The sequence below is a fragment of the Erythrolamprus reginae genome, chromosome 8 (assembly GCF_031021105.1).
Source record: "Erythrolamprus reginae isolate rEryReg1 chromosome 8, rEryReg1.hap1, whole genome shotgun sequence".
NCBI classification, from domain to species: Eukaryota; Metazoa; Chordata; class Lepidosauria; order Squamata; family Dipsadidae; genus Erythrolamprus; species Erythrolamprus reginae.
Window position 1 is genome coordinate 23,750,176 of NC_091957.1, and position 24,610 is coordinate 23,774,785.

Sequence of the window (24,610 nt, forward strand, 5' to 3'; positions counted from 1 at the left end):
GCGGAGCTGCGTGTGCACCTCCATTTTTGCTACTGGTGCGATGGTGGCAACCGTATCAGTAAGAATCTGCTACTGGTCTCCAGGCTTTGGAGCGTTTATAGGTGCCTGGGGAGGGCAAAAACAGCCTCCCACCCCTGGAGGACTTCAAGTTGGGAAACGGGCCATTTCTGGCCTCCGGAGGGCCTCCTGGGAGGGGAGGCCATTTTTGCCCTCCTCAGGATCCTGGAAAGTCTTTGGAGCTTTGAGGAGAGCAAAAAAAAGGGGGCTTTCCCACCCCCCAAGAGGCTGGAAACAGCCTGTTTCCCAACTCCCAGAAGGCCCGAAAATCTGCATGTGTGCACTGGACCCGAGCTCGCGTACTCACTGATATAGCTCCGTGTGCCACTTGTAGCCCACATGCCACAGGTTCAGCATCAGGGTCTTAAATCAATTTCTTCCCATCGGAGATAAAAGAGTGACTCAGGCATCTTACGAAAATAGTGCTTTGGATTTCCTTATCTGAACACAGTTGGTTTTTCTTTGTCCCCCTGAAATTGTTGGCCCACCGAGCACATAGGGTAAACGAGGGTAATCCTTGATTTACGACCATTCATTTAGCAACCGTTGAAGCATCCCCCACGGGTCATGCGATCAAAACTAGAGCTTGTCCATTGGCTCAGATTTATGATGGTTGCAATGAGCATCCTGGAGGGATGTGAATATTTTGGGGGGAGACCTTCTGACAAGCCAAGTCAAGAGAGACACCAGATTCACTTAACAACTGCTTAACTGCAGTGTCTCACGTAAGGACAATGGCAAGAAAAACCTAAAGGTGCTTTTTCAAGGTTGACTCAGCCTTCCCTCCTTCCGAGGTGGGTAAAATGAGGACCCAGATTGTTGGGAGCAATATAGTGGTACTTACCAACTTTTCGAGATCAAAACCAGGTGTTCAAGATTTTTTTTGGCTTTTCTCAAGACCCATTTTCCACTTATAAACCCAAGCCTCCAAAACTGTAACCAGAAAAGGCAGGGAGGACCCTCCGTGGGGCCTCCCTAGGAATTTCCTGGGAGGAAACAGGGCAGGAAAAGGCAGGGAGGAGTCTCCATGGGGTCTCTCTAGGAATCTCCTGGGAGGGAACAGAGCCAGAAAAGGCGGGGAGAAGCCTCTGTGGGGCCTCTCTAGGAATCTCCTGGGAGGAAACGGCCACCACCCTCCCTGTGGTTTCCCCAATCGCACGCATTATTCGCTTTTACATTGATTCCTATGGGAAAAATTGCTTCTTCTTACAAACTTTTCTACTTAAGAAGCTGGTCATAGAACGAATTAAGTTCCTAAGTAGATGTATCACTGTATATGCTGACTCTGTAAACCTCTTAGAGAGGGCTGTAAAGCACTGTGGAGCAGTATATAGTCTTTTATCTTTCTCACTCCTGAGGGAATCCTTCCTTTCCTCGCCATCCAGAGTGGAAGAAGCTTCTTAAGTGAGAAGGAAAATGTCTTCAAAGAAAAAAACCCCATAAAGTCCAGTTGTCTCTTGAAAAAAAAAAGAACACACACCACCTTTCAGACAACCATGACCTGGATGCCTGAGAACCTCCATGGATGTGGCGAGAACATTCGTAAAATGGGAGGAAACTCTCTTAAAACCAATATCTCACTTAGTAACAGTAATGTTTGGGCTCAGTTCTGGTTGTACATTGAGGACTACCTGTAAAACATCCAGAGATTGTTTGGGGGACATGTGTGTGTGTGTGTGTGTGTGTGTGTGTGTTAGAAATGTAAGAATAGGATAAAGCTGTGTGGCTGATTTAAGGATGATGTGTGGGGCTGTGTTGCTTGTAATTCTTCCTTTCCTGAAAAATCCACATAATTAATTTTCGGATAACACTGAGTGTGGGCTGTTAAGCATTGTGAAGTGGCATATAAGTTTAAGCCAGGAGTTTCCAAACTTGGTAACTTTAAGACTTATGGACTTCAACTCCCAGAATTCTGGCTGGAGAATTCTAGGAGTTGAAGTCCACAAGTCTTAAAGTTGCCAAGTTTGAAGACCTTTGGTTTAAGCATTATTGCTACAAGAACCATGGCGACACAGTGGTTCGAATGCAATATTGCAGGTTAACTCTGCAGACTACCAGTTGTTCGATTCTAACCGGCTCAAGGTTGATTCAGCATGCCATCCTTCTGAGGTGGGTAAAACGAGGACCCAGATTGTTGGGGAGGCAAAAGGCTGACTATAAAACCACTTAGAGAAGGCTATCAAACCCTGTGAGGCGGTATATAAATCTATTGGATTGGCGAAGGCTGGATTAAGTTTAGTTTAGTTTAGTTTTATGGGATTTATATGCCACCCCTCTCCGAGGACTCGGGTCAGCTTACAACATATAAAAAAACAATATATATCGAGATCCAATTTAAATTTAAATTTACATTTGAAAACTAAAGAACCAATTTAAATACACACATATCCATTCAATCCACAAACCCACTATACATTCATCGGCCAGGGGGCAGAATCTAATGACTCCAAGCTTGGTGGCATAAGTGAGTCCTTAGATTCTTACGAGGTTTATTTATTTATTTATTATTACAGTTGAAAGGGACCTTGCAGGTCATCAAGTCCAACCTCCTGCTTAAATCCTACAGCACCCCAGCCAAATGACAGTCCAATCTCCTCTTCAAAATGTGCAAAGTTGGGCAGTTCACAACCTCTGCTGGCAGGCCGTTCCACTGGTTGATCGCTCTGAGTTGCACCAGATGCTTGGAGAACAATAATTATAATATATTTAGAAACGCCAAAAAGCCCTTTTTAGATCCCAAAACATGGGTATAATAACAAGGCCATCCCAATAGGTTTGAAGCAAATCTCCTCTTAGCAATAATGGTCGTTTACCAAATGCAGCCTTTAGCTTCCAAGTAGGCTAATCCTCACAAGAGTTCATTTACGGACCGTCTCCTAAATTACAGTGGCGACTTATGACATTTCAAACATCCCCAGGATCAGATTGTCTGATCAAAATTGGGATTCATATTTATGACGGTTATATATCTGTGGGAGAAATGGCTAATCTAAAAAGCTGCTCTAATCAGCCAGCCAGCTCCCCCATAATTGCATCCCTCAGGGTGCTTTATGCACACTCCCGTGTCCTGTTCTAGTGCACAATCTTTGCGTTGAGATTCACTCCAATCCCATCATGGCTTCTTCAGCACAGGTTGAACCCTCGGTCCCTTTCAGAGCATAATGCTGGAGTGTGCAAGAGTGAAGGTTTACCGGCAATTAACGTAGCCTGTTGCTGGGTTCTGAGATCGAGAAACCTGCCCCTTGCTGGGTTGGCCTTCTCAATCCCTTCCCACCCAAATTTTCTTTTTGTATAAGTTTTTATTTTTCTCCACCTTAAAATAAAACAATGCATAAATATAAACAATACAGCAATGCTTATCATAAAACATATATTAATTTTTTTTCTTTTTCTTTCTAAACATTTAAAAGAGGCTTTTGTATCTCTCACCTCATTTAAAATTTGATAACTTTATCCAACATTATTAAGAATTAAACATCCAAAAATTCTCCACCTTGTAGTAAAACGTTACCTAAATGTAAACATTAGTGAAATCTCATATATCCATATTAATTTAAACTTTTCTCTCCACTTAACTAATTAATCCAATGTCAAGTATTATATACACAACTTATTTTATAACTATTAGAAACTATATATATATATATATACTGTATAAGATAAAGAAAAACTTCTCATTCTCCAACACTTAACCTTATCGAACTCATAATCTAAAAAAAAATTCTATATATTTAACCTAGTATTAATAACTAAATTTTGTGTTATATATAGTGCTGCCACCATTTCTTACCTTCTCCATCTGGATTTTAGTATTTATCTTTCAATTCTCTTGTCTCAGCTCAAACATAATTAATTATTTTAAGATAGATGTATTTTCACATTCTATCCATTGGTAAATCTTTGCCCAAATTTTATAATAATCCATATCTTGTTTATATTTAAGTTTCAGAGTCGGTCTGTTCATCTCTGCACAGTCCATAATTTTTCTCAAAACTTCCCTTTCAGTTGATACCCTATTCAGTTTCCAGTTTTGTGCATATGCAATTCTCACAGCCGTTACAATATGTATAATGAAATATGTTTCTTCTCTGCTAAAATTATGTAATAAAATACCCAGAAGGTATATTTCCGGTTTTAATTCAATCATCTTCCTTAGAATCTTCTGAATCCAATGTTCAATTTGTATCCAGTTATCTTCTTTTAACGACCCCATCATCCCCCGCATCGGGGTGGAGTCTGAGCAAGCGAATGGAGCTAGTAGAGTTGTTTACTGGCCGGATGCCTTTCCTGTCGCCAGTGCGGAGTTTGATTCAGCAGATATATTCCTAAGGTGCCCAGACAGAGGAATATCTGCCTCTACCTAGGATCGAACTCCCAGCCTCCTGATTGCACCGTTCTCTCTTCCCACCCAAGGCCAGTATGATTTGCACCCAGGAAAAAGTTGTAAGGCTTGGTTAGCATCCAGCTTGCCACATGTCCTGGATAATGATGCCCATCAGTCCTGAACCCCCATAAAAGGACTTGCTTCTTTCAACCTGCAACTGAAAGGGAAAAATCCTTTTTTCTCAATGCCTTTGGGTGTTGCTAAAGCCAAATGTATTCAAATTTCTTACCTTTGGTGAACTGGGTCAGAAATGCCCACAGACCCGATTCATCCCCCTACATTCTGTTGCTCTAAAAGGCAGCTACTCCTTTGTCCATTTATTTTATTTATTATTAGAGTTGACCTTGCAGGACATCAAATCCAACCCCCTGCTCAAGCAGGAAACCCTACACCACCCCAACCAGATGGCAGTCCAATTTTCTTTTGAATGTGATGGGGGCGTTCACAACCTCTGCTGGCAGGCTGTTCCACTGGTTGATCGTTCTCACCGTCAGAATGTTCTTCCGTGTTTCCAGGTTGAATCTCTCCTTGGTTAGCTTCCATCCATTGCTCCTGGTCTGACCCTCTGGTGCCCTGGAAAATAGTGTGACCCCCTCCTCTCTGTGGCAACCTCTCAAATATCTATATACTGCTATCATGTCCCCTCTGGCCCTCCTTTTTGCTAGACTATCCATGCCCAGTTCCAGCAACCTCTCTTCATATGTCTTGGTTTTTCAGTCCCTTTATCATTTTAGTTGCTCTTTTCTGTACTTTCTCTAGAGTTTCAATGTCCTTTTTGTAGTGGGGTGACCAAAATTGAATGCAGTACTCTAGGTTGGAGGTGACAGTGTCTTCTCTGCTTGTTTCTCCGTCCTGGTCTGTTTCTCACATTTTCCTCTCTCTGTGTTCCTCCTCTGCCTTTTTTTTTCTGTCGCCCCCCCAACTTTTCCCTTGTCTTCTCCTGCACGCTGTCTTCTTGTTCCCTTCCAGGATTACGAAAGCAAGCTCCAGGCTTTGCAGAAGCAGGTGGAGACCCGCTCCTTGGCTGCCGAGACTACGGAGGAAGAGGAGGAAGAAGAGGAAGAGGAGGGTGAGTTGAAAATGGAACCAGGCCAGGAACCAACTCCTGTAGGAACAGGAGGGGATTTTTTTTTTTTTTTGCAGTTGGAGGTTTTTGTAGCTGTTCTTTTAATTTTACATCCGTTTTTCCCCTGGATATTCTGCTGATTACGTTTCCTGCAGGACATGGTGACCGATTTGTCTGATGAGACTTAGAAATAATTATTATTGCAGCCCAAGGGGGGGTTGACTGAATTTGTAAGGTGGAAGCAGTGGCATCATCTCCCACCTTAGCCCTTATTTGGTAGTTTGGGCAATTGAGGGGGAGGGAGAGACCATGAGCAAAACTCACTTTAACAAATGTTTCATTTAGCAACAGAAAACCTGGGCTCGGTTGCAGTCCTAAATCAAGGATTACCTGTGTCTGGAGAATCAACACTTCAGGCATTGTAGTGTCATAATGTCCTACAAGGAACACGTCTTAATCCTAAGGCAGTATCTTACAACCTTGGCAACTGTGATATGTGGACTTCAACTCCCAGAATTCCCTAGCCAGCCACAGCCCTATAGGCCACTGTAGAAAAGACCCTTTCTTTAGTGTAAACCAGTGATGGCAAACCCTTTTTCCCTTGGGTGCCGAAAGTGCATGCGCAGTCACTTATCACGCCTGCGTAAGTGCCCACACCTATAATTCAATACCTGGGGAGGGTGAAAATTGCATCCCCTGCCCCCCTGGAGGCCCTTTGGAGGCCAGAAACAGACTGTTTCCCAACTTCTGGTGGGCCCAGTAGGCCCATTTTTCACCTTCCCTTGGTGCCTTTGGAGTTTTTGCCCTCCTCCATTCCCCCAAGAGGCCCTCCGGAAGTCAAAAATTCTCTCCCAGAGCCTTAATGCAAGCCAAAAATCAGCAGGCTGGTGCACAGATGTGTGCTGAACCTGAGCTAGGGCAATGGCTCCGCACACCACCTGTGGCACCTGTGCCATAGGTTCGCCATCATTGGTATAAACCTTAGGAACTAACCTATGCATCTTGCTTTTTTTTTTTTTTTTTTGGCAGTGCCTTGGACTCAGCACGAGTACGACCTCGCCCAGTGGGCTTTCCGCAAATGGAAGTTCCATCAGTTTACCTCTTTAAGAGATCAGCTGTGGGGTAATGCAGTCTACCTGAAGGAAGGCAACGCCATTAGTGTGGAGCTGAAAAAGAAGGTAAGGGGATTTATCTCTGACAAAATCAAAAGGTCCAGCTAGACCAGCGTTTCTCCAACTTGGCCACTTGAACATAAGAACGTAAGAAGAGCCATGCTGAATCAGGCCAAAGCCCATCGAGTCCAGCATTCTGTGTCACACAGTGGCCCACCAATTGTCCATGGGGATTTTGAGCAGAAAGAGAAGGCAAGACCCTCCCTTTCCCCTGACCTACAAATGGTACTCAAGGGAATCCTGCCTGCCTCAATCAACATAGAGGCTGCACATGGACATCCGTTTCAATAACCACCGATACACTTGGCATCCATGAATCTGTCTAATCCTGCCTTGAAGCTATCAAGGCTGACAGCTGTCATGACCTCTTCTGGAAGTGAATTCCATAAACCAAGGACCCTCTGGGTGAAGAAATATTCTCCCATGTCTCTGGAAGGAGAGTCCATCATGGGTTTAGCTCGAGTCTTATTGGTAGGGACTGAGTTATAAATTAATATAATTATCATATTAATTAGGTACCGCCCCCTTGCTGCCCCTGTACCTCAGTTTTAAAAAACTCAGTCAAGGAAGGGACTCTGAGTTTTTTACTCCTGAGGGAGTAGTCTTAGAAAATGTTGATTTAATGAAGTATTATTGTAATAAATGTATATGTATGTACTGTATTGCCTTTAATCTTGTTTTTTCTGTCTTCACAGATCATTTCATTGTTTAGGGGTTTCTGCCCTCCGCGGGCAGCGCCCCCAACGTTCTCCTCATGGGGCCTCTTCTCCCCGCGAGTACTGCCCTGAAGAGGAAGGTTGAGCTGGAGATCCCTGACCTCCGTGGCCATATCTAGCTTATTCACCCCAAGTGGGAGGGGTCCGCCCCCTACCCACTTAAGGGGGCAGCAGGAAACGTTTCCAATTAATGAGGAAAGGCTGCGCCTTGACCGAGCGGCAGGCACGCTGCCTGGCTGAAGCCGGGATCTGTTTCGGAGCGCCTCACAGCTGATCGCTATTACCAGCCTCAAAGCGCTCGCAGCCGAAGCCGCGGAACAAAGCGAGCGGCCGCTGGGGACCCCTGCGGAGAGCGGGGAATCCCCAGGCCTTTTGGCAGGCAGCAAAAGTCACGGCGCCTGAAGGGCCGTGCATATTGTAACCAGGGGGACCTCACCCCCCCCCCCCCAGGGCGGCAGTTGGTAGCGCCCGCCATTTTAACCGGCAGATTGACGAGCGGAAGGAATTTCCCGCTCGGATTTAGGCGCGATTTGGCAGGGCGCCAGGAGCCAGGCCTTTATTCTGCCCGGCAACACGCTTCATTGGCTCAGCTACTCACGTGGTGAGCAACTGTCAGGAACTAAATCTTTCAATTCTGTGTGGATTCAGGCTTCGTGTAGTGCTTCTAGTATAACGATTTCTACAGTTTTGTGAGTAAACGCTGCCCCATTTCTATAAGGATGGCTGACCAGCAGATGGTTCAGGGAGGGGAGCAAATCCAATCTGCTCCGGCACCCCCCAAGGGCAAAGAAAGGGCTTCTTCTAAGTCCAAGGCCAAGTCCTCCCAAACCTCTTCCTCCTTGAAGGAGGCTGAGAGAAAAATAAGGGCTTTAGAGCAACGCTTAGATGCAGCATTGGCCTCTCCAGCCTCAGGGGTTCTGCATGTACCCCCATTCCAGCCGCTTCCACAAGCAGGGACATTGGCATTGGGAGCTCTGGGTTCTGCTACAGAGAAGGACTGGTCTCCAGACCGCCAGGCCTTACCGTGCCCTACTCCACCATTACCTTCACCTCATGCCAGATCTGAGAGGCCTGCTTCAGTCAGCCAGGTTTACTATGGGCCTTCTACTGCAACCCAGCCAACTGGGGCCCCTTCTGCATCTTTCACACCTACAGCTGCAGGGCTTAGATCCCATGCTGATGCCTGGCAGGCCTTCCCGCCATCCCTGCAGGACATGATTGCTAACGTTTATGCGCAGGGAATGGTGGTTGGGGCCCAGGGTGTGACACCTCCATTACAGCAGTCATACCATCCCAGGGACCTTTGGTCAGCACCACCGCCCCCACCTGGGCTGGATTCACTGGCAGGAGACACTGGGCTGCTGGAAGAAGACAGTGAGCATGGGAACAATGAACTGTCTGATGATGAGTATGCCTTTCCAGAACAACCTGCTCCCGCGGGGCTATTTAAGCCAACATTATTTAGGCTACTCTTGCACAAGGTGAAACAAACCTTGGATGTGCCAGGTGCGGCGGCACCTCCGGATGCAGGTGATGGACTCAGAACTTCTGCTTCCCTGTGTAAGGAGCAGCCCAGGGAGTCCGATACTGTTCCTGCAATGGAGATATTCTTAGAGAACATCAAGCGCACCTGGCAACACCCAGCAGCGGCCCAGGGCCCTTCTAATGTAGAGCGTCGTTTCTACACCTTTGATAGCGAAATGGAAAATCTATTACAGTTTCCGCCTGTGGACAAGCCGGTGGCCACACTGGTGTCCAATGCCGCCTTTCCTTCCGAAACGGCGGATAGTCTTAAGCCGGATGAGCGACGGGCCGAAACCCTCCTGAAGAAGGCCCATCAGATGGCAGCTTGGGCCCTACGAGCGGCATCAACGGCATCCATCTTTAATAGGGCATCCATCATGTGGCTCCAGGAGGTTCAGGCTCGGATGGGACCTGAAGATCCTCGTCTCAAACAGGATCTCAACAAGCTCCTGGCTGCGGCCGAATTTTCGGCGGACGCTACCTTGCACGCAGCGAAATTTGCCGCAAGGGGCATGGCTTCTACGATCTCTTCTCGACGCCTACTTTGGCTTCGACACTGGCAGGCGGATGCCAAGTCGAAGTGGCGCTTGTCATCTGCCCCTTTCGAAGGCACGAAGTTGTTCGGGGAGGTGCTGGAGGCTGTTCTGGTGGAGGACAAGGACAAGAGGAAGGTCCTCACCAGATCCTCTAGGCGCCAAGATCGCAATAGCACCCCGTACCGACGCCGGCAGCCATTTCGATGGGACCCAGCTTCCGGAGTTACCCAGACCTCCAGGCCTTATTCGCAGGGCCAATATGGTCAGTCCTATTCGTACCGCAACGATAGGACCTATTTTCAGGGCCGGGGCAGAGGATATCAACCGTCAAAACGGCCCTTTCGTGGTTCCAACCAGCGAGGTTTCCGTGGAGCCAAGTGACTCCACAGGGCAGGTCCCTTTGGGGGGAAAACTCCAAAGGTTTTGTACCGCTTGGACGGCCACAACCTCCGACGCTTGGATTTTGGACACAGTGACCCGAGGGCTCCGCCTCGAATTCTTACATCTCCCACCTACCCACTTTGTGCCCTGTCCAGTACCCGCCGATGCTGCCAAGCGGGCATTGCTAGAGCAGGAGATCGCCCATCTCTTGGAGATCCACGCCATCGAGAAGGTGCCAACCCACATGGAGGGCATGGGGTTCTACTCCAGGGTCTTCATAGTACCCAAGTCATCGGGAGGTTGCAGGCTAATTTTGAACCTGAAACGCCTAAACAGGTACGTGCTATACCGCAGGTTCAAAATGGCCTCCCTTCGCACCATTCTCGCGTCAATCAGGAACCGAGATCTCATGTCATCCATCGACCTGAAGGAGGCATATTTGCATATCCCCATCCATCCGGGGCACCGGAGATACCTCCGGTTTTATGTCCAGGGGGAGCACTACCAGTACCGGGCAATGCCATTTGGCCTATCCTCCGCCCCGCGTACCTTCACGAAGATACTGGACTCACTGATCGCCTTTTTACGGTCCCGATCGATAAGAATAATCGCTTACCTGGACGATATCCTCTTACTGGCCAGGGATCTGGCGACTGCGCAAAGAGACCTACGAGCCACGTTAACACTGTTGCAGGAACATGGCTTTACTATAAACGAGGGAAAGAGTCACCTTTCCCCCACCTCCACTATTACTCATCTCGGCGCGGTGATAGATACCTCCACCATGGAGGTTTACCTGTCATTGGAACGACAACGCAACATTCAGGACTTAGTCAGCCAGTTGCAGCACCAGCGGATGGTAACGCTGGCCCTCTTATCCAAGGTGCTCGGGACACTAGTGTCATGCGTGGACATTGTTCCCTGGGCACGGTATCATTTTCGCACGCTGCAATGGACCTTACTTCCATACCAGAAACAACGGGTCAGTCATACACACAGACTGGTCATGGTAGGAAGTCGCCTACGAGCCTCCTTGAAATGGTGGCAGTCCCGGGCAATACATCGAGGGTCTCCCTTTGGCCACTTACACCACGTCATTGTGACCACGGATGCAAGCCTCCTTGGTTGGGGGGCACATGTGGACCGTCACGTAACTCAGGGGTTGTGGCTTCCCCAGGACTTGACTCCAACGAATATCAACTTCCTGGAGCTAAAAGCGGTCCGTCTCGCTCTGCTAACCTTCACTCCGTTCCTTCAGGGAAAGCATGTGCTGGTTCGTACGGACAATGTCGCGACCAGGGCGCATCTCAACCACCAAGGGGGGACCAGATCACTCAGACTGATGGAGGAAACTCAGCTCCTCTTCGACTGGGCAGAGGTCCACCTGGCATCTCTCCAGGCGGAGCACATTGCGGGGGAAGCCAATACCCAGGCGGATTGGCTAAGTCGACAAACAGTGGACCCAGGGGAGTGGAGTCTAACCCCGCTGTTGTTTCAGCAGGTGACCAAAAGGTTTGGCAACCCGACGGTGGATCTGTTTGCGACTACGTGCAATACTCAGCTTCCCCGGTTTTATTCCAGGTTTCCCACGTCAGGAGCCGAGGGGACCAATGCTTTACACTCCCCGTGGCCCAAAGAACTGCTTTACGCCTTCCCGCCAACACCACTTATCCCCAAGGTGATAGAGAAGATCATAGTGGAACAGGCGGAGATCATCCTGATGGCACCCCATTGGCCACGGAGGGCTTGGTTCGCCGACCTAATGGGACTCTCAATTGTTCAACCCTGGCGGATTCCGGACGACCAGATTATCCTCACTCAGGGAGCGATCCTGCATCCGGAGCCACAGTGGTTCCATCTGACCGCTTGGCGCTTGAAGGGGACCGGTTGAGAGCCTGGCATATTCCTGAGAATGTCATCACTACAATCCAGTCGGCCAGGAGGCCGTCAACGACTAGGATTTACCAGGCCACTTGGACCGCATTCGCCACCTTTTGCAGGGATAGACATCAGCGACCACAGGATTCTAGTGTAGTAGTGGTGTTGGAATTCTTACAATCCGGCCTGGAAAAAGGGCTGGCTCCCAACACCTTGAAAAGGCAGGTGGCGGCTTTGGCAACGATCGTTCGACCTGAAAATGGTGGTTCGTTGGCCCACCATACCTTGATCAGGGACTTTTTGAAAGGGGCTGTCAATAGGCACCCTCCACCAGTACGACGTTTTCCTACTTGGGATCTTACCATAGTTTTGCAAGCGCTCACAGCGCCCCCATTCGAGCCGCTGAGGACGGTTCCTTTAAGGATGTTATCCCTTAAGACAGCGTTCTTGGTGGCCATTACATCGGCACGACGGGTGTCGGAGCTGTCTGCCTTGTCGGTAAGGCCGGACCTTTGTACGTTTCATCCTAATAAGGTCGTTCTCCGTTTGGACCCAACGTTCATACCAAAGGTCAACACCCATTTTCACCGGACACAGGAACTTGTCCTACCAGATTTCTGCGTGCATGGGTCACATCCACTGGAGCTTAAGTGGCATAAAGTAGACGTGCGCAGAGCTGTTAAACTCTATATTAGGCGCACTGCTCCTTTTCGCAAGTCTGAGGCTCTGTTTGTCTCCTTTGGTCAACATCGATTGGGCCTCAAGGTGTCTTCGCAGACCATTAGCCAGTGGTTGAAGCTTTGTATTACAGAGGCATACAAAGCAGATTCCCGGACGTTGCCTAGTGGAATCACGGCTCATTCGACTCGTAGTGCCGCTACCTCAGCGGCATGGGCCACACAGGCATCGATAGAGGACATCTGTAAGGCGGCCACGTGGGCCTCTCCTACCACCTTTATACGGCACTATAAACTGGACACATTTGCTTCGGCCGAGGCGTCCTTTGGGAGGAGAGTTTTGCAGCAAGTGTGTGATCCTACTAGGACATGATTCAATGATTTCCCTCCCTGGAACACTGGAACTTGGGTATATCCCATGATGGACTCTCCTTCCAGAGACATGGGAGAAGAACCGTTGTACTCACCTGAACGGTCTTCTCCAGGTCCTGGAAGGAGAGTCCATACCCGCCCATTGAACCATGATTTTTGTGGCATTCAGTTACTGGTTGTGGTTGGTTGTTAATAAATTTCTGTTATTACTTGAATTCGTTTTTTAAAACTGAGGTACAGGGGCAGCAAGGGGGCGGTACCTAATTAATATGATAATTATATTAATTTATAACTCAGTCCCTACCAATAAGACTCGAGCTAAACCCATGATGGACTCTCCTTCCAGGACCTGGAGAAGACCGTTCAGGTGAGTACAACGGTTCTTTCCCTTGATTTGTCCTCACTTTCTTGCCTATGAGCTTTAGGGAGTGCCCCCTTGTCCTAGTATTGGGTGACAGAGAAAAGAATTTTTCCCTCTTCACCTTTTCTATCCCATGCATGATTTTATACACTTCGATCAAGTCACCCCTTAAACGCCGTCTTTCAAGGCTGAAGGGACCAAGGCGTTGCAACCTGGTATCATAAGGGAGGTGCTCCTTTTCCTTGATCTTGGAGACTGGTTGGATATCAATTCCCAGAATCCCCCCAACTGGCTTGCATTCTGGGAGCTTGAAGTCCATGCATCTTAATTGGAAGAAGATCAAGTTGTTTCAACAAGGGAACCTCTGGGTTTAGGCTAATTGGCTAATTGACCTGGCTTTGCCAGCAACCCTGGAGGCCATGAATGTAACATCACATCCGAATTGTAACTGATTCTGTATGTATGTGGGTTTGATTGGATAGTTCATCAGGGTTTATTATGAGTTTTGCTGTTCTCATTACTAATATTTGTCTTTGTTTATTGTATGTACTATTTACTATTGTAAGCTGCCTTGAATCCCATTGGGATTGGGTGGCATAGAAGTCAAATTAATTAAATTATTTGGCAAAGCTCATCAGTGGTGTCATGCCTCCATCAGAGCCTGAATCTGTGGAGGAAAGACCAGCTGGAACTGGAACTGATGGAGATGGAGGGAGCAGCTCCAATTGGCTCTGGAGGAATGTGGGGAGGAACATGCCATGGCAGGCCAGGGAGGGCTTGTAGGCAGGAGGGAAGTGGGCAGGATGACCAAGAGATGCTTAACAGTGAACATGAGAGAGAGAGCTCAGGCGATGAGCAAGGACCCCTCCCTCCTGATCCTTGAGCACGGAGGGAGGAGAGAAGGCGAGAACAGCGCAGACTGTCCCAACTACTCGGGAGGAGAGTGCCCCGCCCCTCTTCATAAGGCACACCTGGAGACTGAGACTTAAGGGGATGCTGTGGGAACGGGATATTTCAACAAACACTGAATTAATGGAATGTTGTGTTCTGTCGCCGAAGTTGCTTTGTTCCTTTGCTTCCTGGACTGATTGACTTATTCCCTCTCCTGCTAGAGTTTTTGTTTGCAGTTGTTGTGCTCACAGCCTTGTGCTGGACTATTTGCATCCAGAGGCTGCTGGAGGGATTGTGTGAATGTGAGTGTGTGTGTGTGATCACTTTGCTTTGGGACTTGCCAGAATCGTGGGAGCATTTGGTGAATATTTGGAGCATTAAAGGGGTGGTTTGAACGGTCAGCTTGTGCTGCCTCTGTGCCCTGCCCCATCACATGTAGCCATCAACTTTGAGGGCTTCCAAGAACCTCCTTATGCAAGAGCAGTATATATTGTCACAGTAGCACCAGTCAGGTGGGGGGAGAACCTTTGTTGCTTAACTCTGCATTTACACCCACCTCTTATTTTGGGTTCTTCCAGGTACAATTCCAGTTCGTTCTGCTGACCGACACGCTCTACTCCCCATTACCGCCGGAGCTGATGCCCGCCGACTCAGACAAGCCCCGCAGCCATTGCCCCTTCCCTCGCACAGTGGTGGCAGTAGAGGTCCAGGATCTAAAGAATGCCGCTACTCACTACTGGTCCCTGGAAAAACTCAGGTGTGCAAGGGATGGCTTTGAACAAGAGGCTGCAGTCTGTAGCTTTCCACAATGTGTATGTGTGTGTGTGTGTGTGTGTGTGTATGAGAGAGAGATATATTCTTTTCCCCCTGGGCCTTTTCCTCACCTTAAGAGCCACAGTGGTGCAGTGGTAAGAGTGCAGCACTGCACACTACTTCAGTTAACTGCTAGCTGTAGTTCAGCAGTTCAAACCTCAGCACCGGTTCAAGGTTGACTTTATGAATAGTAAAAATTATATATCACTGCGGCATGTGTGTGTGGGGGGGGGGGGGGTTGGCATCAGGATTTTAGAGATGCTTGGGGGGGGGGCAAAAGGTTGGGAACCACTGTTTTACCCCCTAAAGAGCTGAGATGGCTCAGTGGTTAGAATACAATTCTGCAGGCTGCTTCAGCTGGCTGCTTGCTGTAGTTCGGCAGTTCAAATCTCACCAGTGGCTCAAGGTTGGCTCAGCCTTCCGTCCTTCTGAGAATGGGTCAAATGAGGACCCAGATTGTTGGGGGCAAATATGATGACTCTGTAAACCACTTTGAGAGGGCTGTAAAACACCATGAAGCGGTATATAAGTCTAAATGCTATTGCTAATTTCCATTTGCAGTTCTGATCCTTTAAAGCAGGGGTTTCCAACCTTGGCAACTTTAAGACTTGTGAACTTCTGCTCCCAAAATTCTTTGCTGTTTGAGGGATGCTGGGAATTGAAGTCCACAAGTATTAAAGTTGCCAAGGTTGGAGACCCCTACTGTAGGAGACCCTACAGCCTTGAAAATGCTACTGTTAAAATAAAAAACCCTGCTTTGGTGGGCACCAGCCCAACCTCTGATGATAGGCTGGATGCCTGGAAAGCTTTCACATGATTTTAAATGGATCCAGGCTGTCTATTTTGACCCCTTGGCCGTCTTCTGCTTTGTAGGCAAAGGCTGGAGCTGATGAGAGAAATGTACGACCGAGCCGGAGAGATGGCCTCCGATGCCCAGGAAGAGAACGAGAGCACCATGACGGGCAGCGACCCTTTCTATGACCGATTCCATTGGTTCAAGCTGGTGGGGAGGTAGGCGGAACCTAATTCCAGGGGAATATCTTTGGCTATGACTGGTCTGAAATGGGGGGAGGCGGCATCATTCTGTTGTATCCCTACCTGGATATGTGGATGGTCAGGATCGGGGCGGATTGCTCCTCTTGCTGCTACCGGTGCTCTGGGTGCTCAGCTTTAGGTGTCTTGCTCGCTTGCGTGCGTCCCAGCATGTTTTTGCTTCTGCACATGCAAAATCTCATGCGTGAGATTTCAGCTTTTTTTTTTTTGCTTCGACGCATGCGCAGAAGCAAAAAATTGGCGAAATCTCTCATGCATGTCCCCATGTAAGAGTTTGCTTCCTGTGCATGCGCAGAAGCAAAAACACGCTGGAACGCGCACTCAAGACACCCAACGTTTGCTCATCTTTTGCTACCGGTGCAGCATCCTTTACCATTCCAGTAGGAACCCACTACTGGTCAGGACACAACTTTGTGCAAGGAGCCGATCACCTGGTTAGTTGGTCTTCTTTTTAGAACTCGGGAATGAGCCGAATGGGGCAATTTCTCCTTCAAAATTGATCTCCCGTGCTCTGAATTCAGTTCAGTTGATCGACCGCATTTCCTTGGGTGTTAAAACGTAGAAGATGCCATTCCGTGGGGAATTTGATTTCTGAGCCCTCTTTCAGAAAAGGAGCCAGGGGTTCAAATTAGGCCACTCTTGCTCCTGAGGTCTGTCTTTTGAAGAAGAGAAGGGTAAAAGATCCATGCTGAGAATCCAAGCTTTTGTTCCATTTAAAACCATCCAGGATGTTATTAATTTGCTTTTAAAAAACCAAACCTACCCTTTATTTTATTGTACACATGCATTTCTTCAGCTTGGTAGCAGCTTGCGTATTTCAACCACACGCACAACTTTTTCCATTGGGAAGAAAGAAAGAAAAAAGAATTCGGTGAGAGAGAAGTCGATCTAAATCACACCGCTGCCTTGGTTTTCCTAAAATCCACCTAAGTTTGGTGGAAATTTAGATTGGGAGCATTGCTTGGGAGGCCAATCAGCCCACCAAAGGATTTCACCGACTGTAGGAAGCTAGCAATTTGCCTAGTTTTCTCCCTGACACTTTAGCTTCCTATGGGAAGGGAGTTTTGTATTTGGATTTGAGATGGATTTAAAATTCCATTCAGAGTGACTGTTCTGATCTCTCCCAACACAATAAATACTCTGAAGTTAACTCAAAGATTCCTTTATTAGGAACGCCAGCAGCCCTAGCAATAGGTTTCTCTCTCACCGTAGGATAACAAGTCTGTCCAGCCGGGAGATGAATAGTTGTCTGGCACTTCTATTCATCTCCGTCCCTTGCCTTTTATCCCCAGAGGTAAGGTGGGGCTTTGCTAGCAGGGGTGGCTCTTCCATCCCAAGGACCGGCCCATAGATTTCTCCTCTCCTCTGCCTTCTGCACAGCCATGCATCAGGCACAGGACCCAGCTGTTCCTCCTCTTCCTCATCAGCCACCTCCAGACCTGGAGGCTGTTGACTCTCCATCTGAGGGCTGACGGGTGGCCCAGGCTCTGTCTCTGCCTCTCTCTCTGTCTCTGACCGCTCCATTCCCTAGGCCCCCTCAGAGCTCTAAGGTTGCCTCCAGGCTGACCCTAGCTCCCACACCTCCTCCTCCTCCTCTGATTTGGCTGCTGGAGGGGCCGGCAGGCCACAACAGTGACAATAAAAGTGACCCTATCTATCGATCTCTATGTGCAGAGTTTTGCAGAACGGGTTGAAATATTTTGCTTTGACAGCATAGGGAGAATGCTAGTTTCTCTCGCCGCAATCCGCACCCGGCTCAGCGTAGGAGAATCTGCCTTTCCTCCGCACTGTGCTTTGTCTCGCGCCCATTCTCTGCCCCCCCCAAAGCGCTGCCTTGCGACTGTTGTTCTGGTGGGCTGTACGCTGGGCGCAGAGCCCCCCCCTTTTCAAACGAAGCTATTCCTTTCTTTCTCTCCCCCTCCTTCCTCCCTTTGCTGCGTTAACCAAAGTGTTCCGTTAACCGATGTCTCTAGCTCCCCCATTTTCCACGGCTGTGTGAATGAGCGCCTGGCTGACCGCACGCCCTCCCCCACTTTCTCCACCGCCGATTCCGATATCACGGAGCTGGCCGACGAGCAGCAGGACGAGATGACCGATTTCGACGACGAGGCCTTTGTGGACGACACGGGCTCCGACATTGGCACCGAGGAAGGATTGGACTGCTTCAGTGATGGGCATGACCCGTTTTACGACCGCTCCCCTTGGTTCATTTTGGTGGGAAGGTTGGTGAGGTCGACCCGTAAGAAATGACCAGCAGGGACTGGCTTTGTTTTCCCTCCCCATGAGCTGCGTTGTCCTTCCTGTCAAAAGGAGCCGGTCCAGGCAAATCACAGTGTCAGGTTCCAACTAATTATTACTATTATTTATTAAATTTATTAAATTTATTAAATTTATATGCCACCCCTCTCCAAAGACTTGGGGCGGCTCACAGCATATAAAAACAGTATGCAGTGGTACCTCTATTTAAGAACCAGGTCTAAAGTAGAAAAGTTTGTAAGTAGAAGCAATTTTTTCCATAGGAATCAATGTAAAAGCAAATAATGTGTGGAAACCCATTAGGAAAGAAATAAAAGCTCAGAATTTGGGTGGGAGGAGGAGGAGGAAGAATAGGAGGAGGAAAGTCGCTGCTGAAGGAAGAAGGTGAGGGGAATCAAAAAAATCCAATTCCAGGCTTAAAAAAAACAAAGAGGGACTCTGAGGCGGTGAGGAGGAGCATGCGCCTCCCAAACACCCGGTGCGAGGCTGCCTCCCATACACTGTGCCAGAGAGAGAAACCCAAGGGGAATGGCAGGAAACTGGCCGGGCCTTCGTGCTGCTCTCAAATTTCCTGGGAAATTTTTCCAGGCTCAGGTTCGTAAGTAGAAAATGGTTCTTAAGAAGAGGCAAAAAAATCTTGAACACTCGGTTCTTATCTAGAAACGTTCTTAAGTAGAGGAGTTTTTAAGTAGAAGTACCACTGTACATCAAAATATAAGAATTAAAATTAAGAATTACGTTTAAAAACTAAAAGCCCTGTTAACATGCACACGTACCCATTCAAATGCATCCATCATCAAATGAACTTGGAGGTGTTCTTTCCCCCCCCCCCCTCCTCAAAGTACAAATTTATTTAGATGCACCATATTGGCACTAACTGGTGAAAAGGTAGTACTGAAATTCCCGGGCTTTTCAATTCCAGATTTCAGATTCTTGTTTTCCAAAACAAATTCTCACATTGTCCAATCAGGATGGAAGCTGGTTGCTTGGCAACTTCTCTCCTCCTCCTCCAGTCCTTCAGCTGTTGGAATATGCATGACTCATTGGCTAGCTATGATGTTATGAGTTCGATCTCTATCCAATAATCTCAATAAACCCAATAATCCTCAAATGAACGGTCACAAAGCAAAAGAATCCAGCACTTCAGTTGTGCAACAGATGCCCGTTGAAACTGCTATGCCCCAGTTTTGCACCTAAGTCTAAAAACTGCAGTGTCAAACATCTTCCTTTGCAACCATGAATCAAAATCTAAATAATGGTGTGAGCTTCAAGCCATGATCTAGAGGCAGCTTTCATTTCTCTGTAGGGTCTCTAGCAGGGGTAAAATCCAGCAGGTTCTGACAGGTTCTGGAGAACCAATAGCGGAAATTTTGAGTAGTTTAGAGAACCGGATTTTGCAGTATCCTTCCCCTGCCACACCCACAAAGTCATGTCCACAGAACTGGTAGGGGAAGAAAAAATGAATTTCCCTTCTGGTCTCTAGTTCCATTTTCTCAATAGCTATACAAAATTCTAGCGTACACATTCAAAAACACACGCGAAGATTTCTTGATTGTCAATATCAACATCACAATAAATCACGATTAAGATTTCTTCATTTCTACTTAACATCCCATCTGCAGGACAGCCATTGCTCAGGTCCTCCATAACATGGTTTGCTGTTCCGTTAATATGATACCTGAAGACAACAAATTAACCTTTTTTGGCACACCCACTTTTCGCTCTCCCCAGGCTTCAGAACCTTTCTAAGAGGGTGAAAATAGCCTTCCTCACACCCTCTGGAGCGTGAAAACAGGCTGTTTCCCCACTCCCCGTCAGCCCAGAAGGGCCAAAAATCATCAGGCCGGACCTAAGCTCATGTGCCCACCAATATGGCTCACCAGTCCAGTTCCCTGCCCAAGCAGGAGACCCTATATCTGCCTCTATCTAGAATTGAATGAACTCACAACCTCCTTGACTGTGAGGCAAGAGCTCCACCTCTATGCCACAGAAGTTGGGCTAATAAAACCATTTATTATTTGACTTACTGGTAAAATTGTGGCTTCTTAAAATGCTTAACATGAATGGGAGAACCCAGCCATTCTTCCTTTTTAGACTAAACAAGGCCACGGTTTAGGAGTGAGCAAAGAGACCTACGGCATTGCAAGCTTCCTAAAAACCAAAACCTCTGTCATTGCCCACAAAGGACATATAACAAAGTATTTAGATGAACTTTTGTTATTGACCAAATACTTATTTTCCACCATAATTTGCAAAGAAATTCGTTAAAAATCAGACAATGTGATTTTTCTGGATGTGTTTTCTCATGTTGTCTCTCATGGTTGAGGTCTGTCTATGATGTCAATTACAGACCTCTTCATCTTTTTAAGTGAGAGAACTTGCACAATTGGTGTCTGACTAAATATTCCCCCCCCCCACTGTAAATATATAAATTTATATAAATCTATACAAATATAAATCTTCAACCTTACATTATCTACAGTTGACCTCTCCCCTTTTCTAAGAGGTTTGTAAGGGATGTGCATAAGTGCACCATTGTGCCTACCGTCCCTGTCCTACTGTCTTTTTATCCTTTCTATCACTATTCTACTTATGTTAACACAAACTATAATTCTGTACTGGTTTGACAAATAGATAAATAAAATAAATAAATAAATTATATTCGGTCTGTACCAGCAAATTTTGGGAACTGTGGCCAGAGTGTCCTGTGTCTCACTGTGACAACTTGCCACTCTAGGCAACCCAAGGGATTCCCCTCTTTTCTTCTTCCTGGCCCTGTTTGTTTAAGCTAGAGCTTGTAGACCATGCAGTGGCTCACATCTGGATGCTGATGTGGCCTCCGCTTTGCAGCTCAGAGGAAAAACGCCGGTCCTTGCAGTCAATTCTTTTGGCACGCCGTGTGAAATCGATGTTGTATTGACTGGGGAAGGTGTCTGAAATGGGGCCTTCACCTCCACATCCGCAGCGGTTACGTTTTCCAACCCCATCCCAGGCTTCTTTTGCGTTCCGTTTGTCACCTTTCCCCCCCTTTTTTGTTTCCACGTTCAAACTTTTTATTTTCTCATCTGACTTGGCTTTTTCATGTGAAGATGCTGCTTTGTCTCGTTGTCTCATCTTTGGCTTCATTGTCACTCCCTTTTTCCTTTCACTCTGCTGCTGCTGCCGCCGCCTTAAAAGAATTCGCTTCCCTCTGAAATAAACTTGCAAAGCAGGCTTTGTAAAAAGGAGGTGGATTTGTCTTGGTTTTGAGTTGCAGTCATTTCAGTTTGTGTATCCATTGTTGGTGTTTCCACCCTTTTGTGTTGCACTCCACTGACATTTTTTGGGTAGGTGGGTGGGGTAGAATAAATAGACCGTTTGTACTTTTTTTTTTTCATTACTTTACCTTCTCTTCGTTTCAGGAAATTCCCATTGGTTTGGGGGGAAAGCACATGGGCTCTGGCAGAATTAGATTAACATGACCGTATAAAAGTTTTCCATATTCTAGTCCGCAGTCTTTTTATTTCCTAGTTTAATTATTCAAAGGTGCTTATAGTTGGCCGTTTGTGACATAGAGCCCCTATATCTATTGTATTTGGAGGAGCTGGAAGGTGGAAAATACAATTTGAAATCCATGCCTTATTGCAGTGATGGCGAACCTATGGCATGGGTGCCACAGGTGGCACATGGAGCCATATCTGCTGGCACACGAGGTGTTGCCCTAGCTCAGCTTCAATGTGCATGTGTGTGTCAGCCAGCTGATCTTTGGCTCACACAGAGGCTCTGGGAGGGCGTTTTTGGCTTCCAGAGAGCCTCCAGAGGGATGGGGAACCAGGCCCCAGGGAAGTCTTTGGAGCCTGGGGAGGGCAAAACAAGAGCCTATTGGGCTCACTAGAAATTGGGAAACAGTTTCCAGCCTCCAGAAGGCCTCCGGGGGGATGGGGGAAATTGTTTTTGCCTTCCCCAAGCATTGAATTATGAATGTGGGCACTCGCGCATGCGCAATAGTGTGCATCCACATTCTTTCGGCACCTGAGGAAAAAAAGGTTCACCATCACTGCCTTATTGTATTCTGCTGCAAATGTTTTTTTAACATTTGTCAAAGCTAACTTGCACAAAAATGCAATATTTAAATTGCTACCATTGCAAGTACCAAATTGCTACTTGCATGGGTTAAGTTTTAATGTAAACTGTGTTTCTGCTTCTCAATGCAAACCACATGGCCTTTAAACCTTGTTACGACTTCTAAATATAAGCAGCAACCTTAACATTGCCCCGAAAGAGATAGTAACTGGTTAAAATATTTAAAATATCCCAGTCTGTTCAAAATTCATAGCAAAGAAGCTAAAATTTGACATGCGTTTGGTAATTGCCTTCATAATTTATTACTTTTAAGTTTTCATGTCATGTAAACAACTGAGAGTTGTCTGTGAGATTGGTTAAAAAAAATCATCGGTAATTTGTTAAAAGATTAAGATAACTCTAGCTGTGTTTCATTTCAAGCTTCCTAACAGATGATTCGCCACTGTGTTTGTCCTCAGCCAGATTCCATCTCTACTCAAATGAATCAAACGTAGCTCTTGTTTTACAAACAACGGTCTAAGGTTTGGTTTCCATCTTTTTTCTTCAGGGCGTTTGTATACTTAAGCAATCTTCTCTATCCGGTGCCCCTCATCCACAGAGTGGCTGTGGTCAGCGAGAAGGGGGAAGTGCGTGGATTTCTCCGTGTGGCAGTCCAAGCTATAGCCGGTAAGTTGCAAGAGAAGCTGAGGGTAGCTGTTGGTTTGCTCGTGACATTGTGACATCTGGGAACGCCTTCTGCCGCACGAATCCCAGCGACCGGTTAGGTCCCACAGAGTTGGCCTTATCTGGGTCCCATCGACAAAACAATGTCATTTGGCGGGACCCAGGGGAAGAGCCTTCTCTGTGGCGGCCCCGACCCTCTGGAACCAGCTCCCCCCGGAGATTAGAATTGCCCCTATCCTCCTTGCCTTTCGTAAACTCCTTAAAACCCATCTCTGCCGTCAGGCATGGGGGAATTGAGACATCTCCCCCGGGCCTATACAGCTTATGCATGGTATGTTTGTGTGTATGTTTTTGCTTTTTAATAAGGGATTTTTAGTGACTTTTAAATTATTAGATTTGTTGTATATTGTTTTATTGTTGTTGTGAGCCGCCCCGAATCTACGGAGAGGGGTGGCATACAAATCTAATAAACAATAATAATAATAATTGTGGCTTTGTTCCTGGTTTGGCTACAGGATTGTAAGTTTTTAAAGATTAAAGTCAGATGTTTGAAAGCTCGTTTTTTCCCTAACTGCTGTATTTTGTCTCTTTCTTTCCCTTCAAAGAGGTCCTTGGTGTTCTCTGAGCTTGGTGGTTTTCTTGTAGACGTTTCATTACCAAAGTAGGTGACGTTGTCATGACGTTCTCTGCACTGATAGTGTTACCTAGTTTGGTAATGAAACTACCTGTTTCCCCGAAAATAAGACGTACCCCAAAAGTAAGGCATGTCAGAGGTTTTGCAGGATTTACTAATATAAGGCACCCCCCGAAAATAAGGTGTAGTCATGTTTACATACAGTATGGTGGAAAAATATACGGTATCATTCAAAGCTGTTCATAGCGGTACCGTAATAATGTGGCGTCCCTTGCTGGCCCCTTCCATTGCTTTGTACCATCCAGTACAGCTGACACAGTCTGCTGCTGTCTCACCGCCATTACAGTCTCCACTACAGTGCGTAGACTGTAGTTCCTCTGGTGGCCGGAAGCTGCAATAGCGGGAGTATACTGTTGTACCATATAAGTGCCGTCGTTTGTGTGTGTGGGTGCCATCCTGACAGGTACCGTACCGTAATCAGTGTACCGTACGGTACACTTTCTTTGGGGGTGTCAGCTTTTCTGCCTGTGAATTTGTCTTATTTGAGAAATATAAGGCATCCCCCGAAAATAAGACCTAGCACAACTTTTGGAGCAAAAATTAATATAAGACAGTGTCTTATTTTCGGGGAAACACGGTATAGCAGTATAGCACTTAGACTTATATACCGCTTCACAGTGCTTTACAGCCCTTTCTAAGCGCTTTACAGAATCAGCATATTTCCCCTAACAATCTGAGTCCTCATTTGACCCACCTTGGAAGGATGGAAGGCTGAGTCAACCTTGAGCCGGTGGTGACATTTGAACTGGTGAACTACTGCCAGCAGTCAGCAGAAGCAGTTTGCAGTGCTGCAGTCTAACCACTGCGCCACCAAGGCTCATCTGCAGGGGGAAAATCACCAAGCTCAGAGAGCACCAAGGACCCCACGGGACCCCACTCACAGTTCAACCCTGCGCTACAAGTATTATCCTCCATCGGTTCTTTCTCTCTTTTTTATTCCAATAGCCGACGAAGAGGCCCCCGATTACGGTTCTGGCGTTCGGCAGTCTGGCACAGCCAAGATCTCATTCGACAATGGCTATTTTGACAAGGTAACATCTTACTTAAGTGCGTC

At 47.1% G+C, this 24,610-nt stretch overlaps 1 protein-coding gene across 3 annotated transcripts in view; it reads left to right on the plus strand.

Moving 5' to 3' along the window:
- KIF1B (kinesin family member 1B) overlaps nt 1-24,610 on the plus strand; it is a 165,142-nt gene that overhangs the window by 77,177 nt on the left and 63,355 nt on the right. For 2 of the 3 annotated variants that reach the window (XM_070759295.1, XM_070759292.1), the window contains exons 21-27: nt 5,411-5,510; nt 6,537-6,685; nt 14,594-14,772; nt 15,702-15,839; nt 17,855-18,103; nt 22,747-22,865; nt 24,502-24,587. In XM_070759295.1, the coding sequence (XP_070615396.1) occupies nt 5,411-5,510; nt 6,537-6,685; nt 14,594-14,772; nt 15,702-15,839; nt 17,855-18,103; nt 22,747-22,865; nt 24,502-24,587 (1,020 nt within the window). The remainder of the gene's footprint in view (nt 1-5,410; nt 5,511-6,536; nt 6,686-14,593; nt 14,773-15,701; nt 15,840-17,854; nt 18,104-22,746; nt 22,866-24,501; nt 24,588-24,610) is intronic. The other variant, XM_070759293.1, reaches the window with a different exon arrangement.